At 39.5% G+C, this 12,553-nt stretch overlaps 1 protein-coding gene across 4 annotated transcripts in view; it reads left to right on the top strand.

Annotated features, from left to right (window-relative positions):
* CABCOCO1 (ciliary associated calcium binding coiled-coil 1) overlaps positions 1–12,553 on the top strand; it is a 166,780-nt gene that overhangs the window by 104,567 nt on the left and 49,660 nt on the right. For all 4 annotated transcript variants that reach the window (XR_011024586.1, XM_068258852.1, XM_068258853.1 and 1 more), the window contains one exon: positions 9,632–9,754. Coding sequence is in view for 3 of the 4 variants with exons in the window: in XM_068258852.1 (XP_068114953.1) it covers positions 9,632–9,754 (123 nt within the window). In the remaining variant the exon portion in view is untranslated. The remainder of the gene's footprint in view (positions 1–9,631; positions 9,755–12,553) is intronic.

The raw sequence follows: 12,553 nt of genomic DNA, 5'->3' as shown, positions 1-12,553 counted from the left end.
CTTGGATACATTATTAGGTGAGTCTGTGTCTGCTGCCTTTATCCTCCCCGCTGTGCTCTGAATCAGTGCGGGGAGGAGGGGGATGCAGAGGGGAGGGGGGGGGGTTCTTAAACCTGGCCAGGAAAATAATATAAATTGAAAATTAAAAGAAACCCAAACGTGGACAGTGCATTACATCTGATATGTAAGTAGAGCAAGCATTTATCTACTTACATATGTATTTTCTGTGGGGGGCATATGATGGCTAACAGTTGTTCTTTAAATTGTTTGTGTCTGCACTTTGCTGTAAGCAAACATTTGGGAATCTAATATCCCTCTGAAAGGGAATGCTCCCTACCCTTTAAAGGAATCACTGCACAAAACAGAATACATTTAAAACGGTGGTCCCAATAAGTAAAACCTTCCAAACGCTTTAGTGTTAATACAGTATTATTTTTATTATATTTATTTAATACAATAGTATCAACAACCTAGAAGCACCAATAAAAACAATTAAAATCCACCAACATACTACATACAATAATTCATGAGTCAGTTCAAGCTATGGGTATAAAATATAAAGTTAATTCAAAAGAGTGTGAGTGTAACAAATAACTCCCAAAAATGAATCACAGGAAATTCAGGACATAATAAACAGTAAATTCATTTCACCTACTAAAAATGTTTACAAACAAATATCATTCAAGTGAAAATGCTTCAAGTGCAAATACTCTGATCAAACCTAATGTGTAAATTCATATGCACAATTGTAAGAGTGCAAAAACAGTGCTCTGTACTATTACGAATCAGGTTGTGTACCAAGGTGCTATGAAAATGAGGTAGTTGCGAACATTCTCGGTAATATAGGTAAATGACCCGACAGTGAAGACGCTGCAATCAAATTAATCCAACCCTTGTAGATGAGAGGGTACTGAATTAATGGCTCGTACACATTACCAACTAATTTTTCCATTTGGGATCAGGATCTGATCCGCTTGGGCAACATCGCTGGCCCAGGCTGTACACACGCGTCAGTTGTGTAGCTAATGACACCCTGTGTTGCTCTGTGTGTCTGGGGGGGACGATGAGAGGCGTATGCGTGACATGACATGACGGGCGGGGGACTGGTAATAGTATCGGTGGAGTATTGGCATAGCTGGGGGTGGTTAGATACGCTCAGGTAATCGCTCTTGGGTCTCGGGGGTCGTCAGTGTGCCGTACACATGCCAGTCATTATTGGCTGCCTTAGCTGACCCAAAGAAATACTGTAATAAAAAAATCCCCCTCTGGGGGATACTTACATTGGGAGGGGGAATTTTCTGGATCCTAACGAGGCTTCCCCGTCCTCCGGTGTCCCTCTGTTAAGTGCCCGGGTCCCCCAAAGTGCAGAAATGTAAATATTTTCCTCTCCGTGATCCTGTGCAGGCGTACTCTCGACTTTTTATTTGGGTAAGGCGGAAATAGCCAAACCCAATCAATCCGCTCTACTGCACAGGTGCGAGTCCTTGTGCACCTACACAGTAGAGTGGATACAATAAGGTTTGGCTATATCCGCCTAGCCCGAAGGAAGAGCCGCTGCTGCGCCTGCGCTGGATCCCAGAGAGGTAAATAAATCATCCCTTGTCAGGTTTGTCGGGGGAAGATTGCGAGAGGCTTCGGAGGAGCCATCGCTGGATTGCCTGCAGCTACGGGTATGTGGAAGCCTCATTGGGACTCTAAGGCTTCCCCCTCCCGAGGTAAGTACCACCAAGGGGAGGGTTTATTTTATACAGAGTCTCTTTAAGTCAGGCATGTGTACGAGACTTTAGGGACAGTACCTGTGCAATAAACACCAGCACTTACCCAAGCCCACAGAGTGAGGTATAACCAGGAAGGAGACAACCTCACACATATCGCAAGGTCCTGCCTGCTTCATCAAAGGCACGTTGTATTAAAAAAAGCATTTTTTTTCTGCATTTGTATGTGATTTGTGCTTTGTGACTTTTCTGCATTAAAAATTTGAATGGCAGGTCTGCTTTTTTCATGTGTGATGTACGATTTGTGTATGTATGCAAGGAAAAATCACATGATTAACATTTGCATACAAATGTCAAACAAAAATCACAAAAACGAGTTGCACAAAGCACCGTGATCTATCCTGCCCTGTTCTTTTATACAAACGCACTTGTTTTATAAAAAGTTTTATTTTTTTCTAAGATTGTTGTATTATGCTTTAATTAATTTTCGTTCTGCCCTTGTTTTACAGCATGCTGTTCATGTTTTCTTGCATTTCTTCTTTTTTTGTATCGCCACTTTAAAAATGTATTAAAAAATGAAAGTTAAAAAAATCACAAAACTCCATGCAAAAACTTCTTACAAAAAATACCTGAAAAATTACAAATTCAAATTTCATTTAATTTACATGAAGAAAATACTATGACAAGTGTGAAAGGTGCCTTAGGCAATCTGATTCCACAACAGGCTAGTAAATTATCATCTAACGTTTGTATCTACCTGCAGTGTTTGGAACGCTTCCTGCTGGCTGCCGGTACATATGAAATATTGATAGGTAATGTTTCATATTTAATTGATTTAAAAAAAAGATTAAAACCCTGTATTGCAGGACTTGAACATGCCAGATAGATAGATATAAACACTAAACATTCTCACTATGCAGCTCAGTAGTTGGTAAGCCATGGATTTATGCTTTAAAAAAAAGAGAGCATAATCTAGAATAAATGTTATGAAGCTTTAAATAGCAGTAACTTTACATTATGTACATATAATGAACAGTACTGGCAATCTACACAAAGCTAAATCCTGATAAGGCAGTGCCAAGGGAAAAGAAAATCTTTACAGTATGTGGGTTACTTATGCAAAGTCAATTCTTCCTGCAGCAATCACATCTGTGGAATTCATTCATTATGCAGTCATCAATCAGCCCATTTTCCTGTTCTGATCTTTTTAAGTCATTCTTCTTGCTCTTACATTATTTATTTTGTGGCTTGGTCATAAGGCAGCATCGTTATCTGCAGAACTGTAAAACACAGCAAAACATGCACATGTTTGCTTTACTTGATTTAATTTACTCTTCATAACATTCTCATTTATTTCTAAATAAAATCTTATTTATAAGATTACGTAGAACAAAAAAATGTACAAGGCTGAAATACAAAATGAAGGGCACTTGTAGCATAACATATGATGCCTGCAAGATGTTACATATGTTTCACATAGCTCCACCTGGAGGAGAAACATGGTATTACAAATCTGCCACTGTGATATTATATGGTTGGTGATTACATTTGCTTAGTGTGTTTTTCCTTTTTAAAATAGAAGTTATTTGCGATAATTCAGCTTTAAGTGAACATCTGTGGTTACCCACAATGCACCGCTACTGAATATGCAAATTATCTCATTATGCCCCTGAAGTTAGGTTCACATCCACAACCACAGAGGTATAGCAAACCTATGGTTTAAAATTTTACCGAGCCACACCAACCCCACATGCAGACTGGCTCTGTAAAATTTTAAGTCTCCAGGGTACCATGCATTTGGTTTCTTGGCACAACCATAGCTAGCGACCTAAGGAGGGGAGGGGAGAATACCACCAAAGTTTTCCTTCTTGTACCAACTGAAAAAAAAATTGGAATGCCATTAGAACTGCTGACCTGCTTTTACACCAATACCATTGAATCATCTGCTCCTCCATCATCGTGTGGTATGCAAGTGCAACCACTAGTGACAAGTACAAACTCCAAAGATTGATTAACGTAGTGAAAAAATTATTAGTGTTCCCCTGCCACCGCTAGACCTCCACCATACTACTAGAATAAAGATGAGGGCTGCCAGGATTTCACATGACTCCTTCCACCCAAGCAGTCACTTTTTCTAGCTCCTCACATTGGGAAGCCATTACAGAACCATCCTCTCCAGAACCACCAGGTGCAAGACCTTCTTCCCAAGCAGTCCTCCTGCTGAACTCTAGTCCCCCCTGCCAGGTCTGCCTTCCTGCAGCACTCTAGCCCCTTGGACAGCACTATTAGCCAGATGCCCACTCTAAACTTCCAAGCACCCCTGTGCAGCTCTGCCCCCACCCCAGAGTTCATAATGCTTGTCCCTATGCTCTAATTGTGATGCTTCTCATGCTTGTATCAAAGTAATCGCTTTCAGTTTGTCAATGCTGTGTCTGTCATATGTTCTACTGCTATGGCTATGTGAACCAAACATAATTCTGGGTATGCCAAATGGCATACTTGGAGAATAAAGGTGATAATGATTCTTTCACCCCCACCAATGCTCGCCAGGAACCTCTTCTTCTTTGTGGCCAAGCTCTTGTCCATGTACAAGTGTGACTGGACTGAACAAGCACAAGTACAAACTGCATCTGTGCAGTCCAGCCACACTCGTACATGGAGACACAGTCAAGCATTTGTTTATCTTCTTAAAGGTATTATTATGAGCACAAAGATTAAATTCAGATTACTTTTCCTTTTTTACTCAAGTGAAGTTCATTGATTTGTTTCAGTTAATGCATGAAGTCTTTGTTCTAAGATAGCATTAAAAGTAGCATAGGTTGAGCAAGAATCCTAATTTATAGAGGAATGATCCTGGATAAATGGATATATTACAGGACTAATGGGAAGGATATGAAAATGAAGAGATTGCTTTATTATAGCCTAAAATTGTAAGCCTTCTTGATCAATAAGCAGAGGACATGATGGATGAACTGGGTTAGAAATGTTAAGCAAGCAATTATCCATCAAACATGACATATTCTGGTATATTGAATGGAAAATTTGCCTAGTATTACCAGTGTCTCCACTGTAAATATGTGGGTTGGGTAATAAATGGAGTATTATTATTATTATTATTTATTGTATTTATAAAGAGCCAACATCTTACGCAGCGCTGGACAATAAATATATACAATGATACAAGGATGACATACATAGGGTTATACACATAGAACAAAGTTATGCATACAAATTGAACAAAATACATGATCATGCAATATGGGCTGGTTAGGTAGGCCCAGTAATAAAAGTACAGGCTGTCATAGGACAGGAGCACATGATCCTGTAGATTACACTAGGGAGTGGAGGACCCTGCCAGAGGCTTACAATCTAAAGGGAGGGGTGGAAACACTAGGGGGGGGCTGTTAAATATTCCTTAGAGAGTTACTGTGTGGTAGGAGGTGGGTAGGCCATCATAAAGAGGTGGGTTTTGAGGGCTTGCTTGAATGTGTTGAAAGAGAGAGCAAGTCTGATGGGTGGTGGAAGGGCATTTCAGAGGGTGGGGGCAGCTCTTGAGAAATCCTGCAGGCGGGCATGGGAGTGTGAAATGCGTGGGGTGGTGAGGCGAAGGTCGTTGGAGGAACGGAGGGGACGACCTGGTGTATACTTGTGAACAAGCTCCGAGATGTAGGTAGGGCATGTTTTGTGCACAGATTTATATGCCAGGCATAGAATCTTGAAACTTATCCTAAGACGGATAGGGAGCCAGTGCAGGGATTCACAAAGGGGAGATGTGGATGCAGAGCGGTGCGAAGAATGGATGAGTCTTGCAGCCGCGTTCATCACTGATTGAAGGGGGGCAGTGCGTTTCAGGGGGAGGGAGTTACAGTAATCAAGGCGGGAGATGATGAGGGCATGGATGAGCAGTTTGGTCATGTCCGGGGTTAAGAATGGGCGGATCTTGGAGATATTACGGAGATGGAAATTGCAGGTTCTGGTGATGTTTTGGATGCGTGGGATGAAGGAGAGGTCAGAGTCCAAGGTGACACCCAGGCAGCGTGCCTGGGAGGTAGGGAGAATGGTTGTGTTGTCGATTGTGAGGTGGAAATCTGGGATGGGTGCAGCAGCATGGGGTGGAAAGATCAGGAGCTCAGTTTTGTCTAGGAGTATGAGAAAGATTGCTCAGGAAAATAGGATACCAAAATGGTACTAGGGACGAAGAAAAATATTTTGTTCAGACATATCCATAGGACAGAATTATCCTGAATATTTACAGAAATAATGTTTACAGCGCAGCCATTGCATTTTTCCCAATGGAACTGTAGATGGCAAACCCATTCTCAAAAGAGGTAGCATCTATCCAAATGATTTAGGTGTTGGTGGAATAGTTTAGGACTGGTAGATTACAATGAGGAGGATCTCATCTGCAAATCTGGTGCTAAAGGGGAGCAGACAGCGGCATGGAGCAAACTATCAGGATCCTTGATCTGGGCATTTACATTTTTTGCACCACTTCTGCTCAAGTTTTACTTGCCCATAAAAGGCTAAAATGTGTCCTACCAATTGTTGTTTTGAATCTGAAACATCCACAGAAGTGGTTGGGGAATCTAAAACACACGAAAGCAATGCAGCTACAAAAATGTGCCTGTCTTGAAAATGTAGGGTAACCTCCAGCATCCCAAGAGGGCAGTTGTATTATGGTAATGTTTGGTCTGAACCACTAGTACACAACTATTAAGAATTGTTACAATACACAAAATCAAAAAATGCAGCAGAGGAGGTACAGGGTCGACATACATTGTGGATGTAGCAGAGTATTTCAGATACAGTATGCTTTCTGGTTCACAATGTTCATTGACTCTCTACCGCCGCTATTAGTTTGACCCAGGGCAGTGAGTAACATCATCTATTGAGCACTTTGGACAACTGCTTGACTAATGTTCTACATCTCGCTGAAAGAATAACTAATAGTTATAGTTGATTTATTTATTCAAGTATGCTAAGCCTCTACTTTCTCACCTCTATGGACTGTCACTGCATTAAAGGACACCTGAAATAAAAAAGGTATGGATGCTGCCATATTTATTTAATTTTAAACCATGCAAATTGCCTGGCTGCCCTGCTGATCCTCTGCCTCTAATATCTTTAGCCATAGACCCTGAACCAGCAGGCAGTTTAGGTATTTGACTAAGGCTGGACTTAATTTGCCGCATTCTTGTTTCAGGTGTGTGATTCTGACACTACTGATACATCAAAAATCAACAGGACATCAGGCAACTGGTATTGTTTAAAATAAAATAAATATGGCAGCCTCCATATCCCTCTTACTGCAGGTGACACCAAACCTGAACTGTCGGGACACCTAAATGTGCCTTGGAGCATAAGTTGGAAACAACTGTCCTATATGAAAATGGTCTATACTTGAATACACAATGCTGGGAGGTGTCAGGTTGGTTTTGGGGGGAGGGGGTTCATGTGATAAGGTTTATAGAGATTGACTGTTCTCTGTCCAACACCCTCCACTCTATTTTGTGAAATTAAGGATAAAATGGTAGTTTTATGGGCTGCCATGGGCAGCACGGTGGCGTAGTGGTTAGCGCTCTCGCCTTGCAACGCTGGGTCGCTGGTTCGAATCCCAGCCAGGTCAACATATGCAAGGAGTTTGAATATTCTCCCTGTGAATGCATGGGTTTCCTCCGGGTACTCCGGTTTCCTCCCACATCCCAAAAACATACAGATAAGTTAATACATACACTACACAATACACACATAGATATATGACTATGGTAGGGATTAGATTGTGAGCCCCTCAGAGGGACAGTTAAGTGACAAGACAATATACTCTGTACAGCTCTGCGAAGATGTCGGCGCTATATAAATACTAAATAATAATAATAATAGTCTTTTATTTGTGCAGTAAATTATTCAGGATACTCACTTTTATATTAAGTATCCTGGTCTCAGCATCAGAAACACTTCCTATAGCTATATATTGCTGTATAATGTTATGTAACCCCACCCTTCAGCTGAGGCATAGCCTAGGCTGTTTGTTATGTGAAATTTCACCCCACCTGAGCACTTTGGGAGACCAGAGACCTTTTCTACTGGCTTTAGAACTCTCAGTAAATGAACATTCCGCAGAGATCACCTGCCAGTACTAGATGTTGCTAAAAGTAAACCAGGGAGAAGAAAGATTTTACATTAGGCAAACATTGACTAAATCATTTATAAATGGATATTGTGAATAAAAATAAGCAATTTTATTCATTATGTTATTTTGACTACAAGTCCTCTTTAACTCTGATATAAAATACGTGTAAGTAAGATGATGAAGCTATTTGAAGTTATACCTATTTACATCTATTTAGCTATTCTTAAGGACATGAACATTGTGATATTCCAGCTTGCTTGCTAATTTAAAAAATTCTGAAAGGATGAAAAATGTATCAAAAAGTGTGTCCTTTGAGTCGTTTTATAAATAGCCCTCATACAGCACAGCTGACCGTGATGCAGTCAGTGATTGCTATTCAGTACAATTGGCCAGTTGTTGCTTGTTGCCTTTGTCTGAAATGTGAATTGTTTTCAAACAGGAGTAAAATGTAACCTGCCTTGTACATAGACGGTTAAGTGAAATACCAGCCTTTCAGTGTATTATTCTTTAGACCGATGTTGCAGCTATTAAAGTATATATTGCATTGTAGACGGGGACAAAGGGCATAGTCAAGGATCAAAAGAACTCCACAGAGACGCAATAAATCACAGAATCAGGCTGAATCTTTGTTTCTTCCATACTGTGTTTTTTATGCTTGTAAGACAAAATGTTCTGTTCTCTCTCCTTAGCTACCTTAGATACCAGTTTCTTTAAAAGAAGATTAAGACGTGCATGGCTGCACAATACAGCTGCCACAATCACTACATATTCATACCAAGTTACCAAGCAGAATATTTCATGGGCTCTGATTTATTTATGAGTTATTATGTGCTTAGATTTTTTTAACAAGAAGATTTTTTTTTAAATTTACATAAATTAAAAATATACAGCTATTACAATTGTAGAATTTACCAGTCTATATTTTATGACTCATCCAGGTGTAGGTAGAAAAAATAACTTATTTTAAAAATGATATCTTTAAATGTCCAACTTAAGAGAGTTTACTACTGCAAGTTTTCAGGGAGCTATATACCTTCTACAGGGATTTCAATCTAAACATTTGACTGAAAAGGGCGATTAACTTCCCAAAAACTTTCATTATGAAATGTCATATAGTCATTAAGAAGTATCTATAGAATATTATTATTATTATTACTATTGATTCGTAGGAAAACAAACAAGGGGTACATAATGATACAGACAATGATATACATCAAATATGGACACTGGTACAAAATACATAACTGGTGGTTACAATGACAGATGTAGCATGATGAATAGAAAGTATAACAAGGTCCAAGCTAGGAAATGAGCAACAAAATCCAAGACACGAAAGGGGGAGAGAGCCCTGCCCTTGCGAGCTTACAATCGAAAGGATCTAAACAATATCATGTTTTTCGTAACTACCTATTTGGCTTTTTTTAAGACGACAACAAATTCAAAAAATGTACTGCTGTATAATGGGTACTACTGCGCAATTCTTGAGTATGTATGAGTAGTAAAGCTGGTAAATGTGACAAAGGCAATATTTTTACATGTATGTCAATGTGACCCAATGTGGGCATATGAGGGAATTTGGCATTGCTTAACTTGATGCAGGATACTGAGTTGTGCAAGCCTTATATCTTCACCTTTTCTGCAAGCATGACCTCTAATTGCACTTATTTCTATACCTAGGCACTTACTCAATTTACTTTTACTTCTACATTTTCTCCTAGCCATAAAACTTTGAAGACTTTACAGGTATAATAATGTCTCCTTTGAAATGTCTTTTTCTTCCTTACAGGAAGTAGTAGAGATTGATAAGCCAATAGAAACACTATTTCCAGTACCACTTGAAGAAGGCATACCTTATGAAATGTATACAAGATTTGTAGCACCACCAAAGCCAGAAGAAGGAAATTCTGAGGTATGATCACTCATGTAATCTGCACTGAAGTATCACCGAGCATGTTAATAGTTAATAGTAATTTATGTACAGCTGCAAGTCTGGAATTCCACAGGGCACCCTAGGAGTTTGACATTTAACCTCTATGTTCTTAACCAGGATATTGCAATATATACACAGACCCCTGATTTAGGGGTAAGGAAAGAGAATTGAACTAGTTTAGGTGTCATTAACCCAGACATGCTTTTACATGCCATCTTATTTAACAACTGTGTAATGCTAAAAATATACACACATACAATGAGGGTCTTAATATCTTAAAAAGAATGTACAAGCTTTTCTTAATATTCTTTATTACTTAACAAGTTCTAATATACAACACAGAAGTTTCTAGGATACTGCATCATTATCACTGCATGCAGTAGGTGATTATCAGTAGATAATGTTTAAATCACATAATCTGAATAAACTATTGGGTCAGAAGTGGTATTTTGTTATCTGAATATACATGTACTACTTATTTTAGTTTTCAAAATAAGTCCAGATCCACTGTTGCAGGTACATCTTTTTCACATACAACCTTAGCGGATATCATTAACATAAACACATTTTCTGTGGAACTTTACATAGTGCTTCAAATAGTTAATACCACTAACTGTTCCACAGTGGGGCTCACAATTGAATGATTTTAGAACCATTTTTGGTAATGTTGAGGTTGGATTTGATAGGGCTATTTTCAAGCTGCATGCATTTGCATACAAAATTTGCATTACCCTGCATCACATCAGAATTATTTGTATCTCATTGACCATCCCTAATACAAATTCCATGTAGATAGTGCCCATACCTCCCAACTTTTTGAGATGAGAAAGAGGGACACTTAAGCCACTCCCCTGGTCACACCCCGCCACAACCCTATTCATGCATACCATAAAGATTTCATAAGAAAAATAGGTTTTATAATTCAAACCACCCTGGTCCTTTCTATCCTGGCTCATTTTCCTTCATAGTAACATTTTAAAATTAGTGATATATCAATTTAAAGGATGGGAATAAAATTTACAGTCAAACACATTTTTAGTGGAGATATATATATATTTACATAGAAAGAGTGCAAAGTCCTGAAAGAGGGATGATTGAGGAGGAAAGAGGGACAAAGGGACAGCGCTCCCAAAGAGAGACTGTCCCTCCAAAAGAGGGACAGTTGGGAGCTATGAGTGTCAAGGGCAACATTTCCACATACAGTTTTTGCACTATAAAGGTTTAGGCTGGACTGAGTTTTAAAAATGTTTATCAAACTGTAGAATGCAATAAACTATTCATGATACCGATACCCAATTTTATGGTAATTTTCATGTTTTCAGCATCAGAAACACGTCCTATATATATATATATATATATATATGTTTTGCTGAATATTGCTATGTAGCCCCACCCACCCAGTGATGCTTAGCCTAGGCTGTTAAGCTATGGGGAATTCTCCTCCCAGAGCATGGTGAGATACCAGGTATTATTTTAACTGCCTTTGGAATTCTCAGAAACAAATTCTGCAGAAATCACTTAACAGGACTAAAGATGTTGCTGCCTGTGGTTAATTTTAGAATGTAAATTAGGGTGTGGAAAGCTTCTGCAACGGGCAAAGACTGACTAAATAATTTATAAATCAATGTTGTAAAAAGATCTGCAATTTCTTTAAAGAGAACCCAAGGTGGGTTTGAAGAATATTATCTGCATACAGAGACTGGATCTGCCTATACAGCCCAGCCTCTGTTGCTATCCCAAACCCCCCTAAGGTCCCCCTGCACTCTGCAATCCCTCATAAATCACAGCCACGCTGCTGACAAACAGCTTGTCAGAGCTGGCTGTGTTTATCTCTATAGTGTCAGTCTGCTGCTCTCCCTGCCTCCTGCAGAACTCCAGTCCCCGCCTGCATCCCTTCCCTCCCTGCTGATTGGAGGGAAGGGACGGGGGCAGGGACAGGAGCTATGCAGGAGGCGGGGAGCAGCTGAGACTGACACTACAGATGTAAACACAGCCTCACAGCACGGCTGTGATTTATGAGGGATTGCAGAGTGCAAGGGGACTTTAGTGTGGTTTGGGATAGCAACAGAGGCTGGACTGTATAGGCAGATCCAGCCTCTGTATGCAGATAACATTCTTTAAACACACCTCAGGTTCTCTTTAACCAGTTCGCGTTCCACGCTTTTTATCCCTTAAGGTTTGTGACATTTTGGAAAAGCAGCTGTGCCGTATTGAAACAGCTGTAACTTTTTAATTACTTATGCCACCTTAGTCACATATATCTTGTTTTTTCAGTACAATCTAGGCTTGCTGTAGGTAATATTTTTTCCACAAATCTATCATTATTATTTATTTAATATATTATTTTATAGTCATTTTATGGGGAAAAATTAGGGGAAAATGCAGAAAATACCTATTTTTTTTTTCATTTTTCACCCTTCCTAAATGTTACAGGACACCTCCCACAGTTATAAATAGACACACATAGAAATAAATGATTTGGCCGTTCCCAATTAAAATGATACCCCATATGGCATGTTTTACTTCTAGGTCAATATGTGGTGGACTGTGATTCCGCGCGTCTCTGTGGTGATGTAATGTGTTTGCTAGGGCGACAGTTCAGGGGCCATAGAGCTGTACAGATGCATCACTAGGCAATTGCAGAGTGTTACATCTGTAGAGCATTGAGGCCCGAAACTTTCACCCTAGCGATTGCTTACAATTGCTACTGGCGGCAGTCATTAAAAGTTTATAAACGGGTATAGGTATTGCAGGGGTTAATAATGGGTTAATAGGCTA

The sequence above is a fragment of the Hyperolius riggenbachi genome, chromosome 10, assembly GCF_040937935.1.
Source record: "Hyperolius riggenbachi isolate aHypRig1 chromosome 10, aHypRig1.pri, whole genome shotgun sequence".
Lineage (NCBI taxonomy): Eukaryota > Metazoa > Chordata > Amphibia > Anura > Hyperoliidae > Hyperolius > Hyperolius riggenbachi.
Note: the sequence above shows the minus strand (reverse complement) of the source record. Positions and strands in the feature narration are given on the sequence as shown.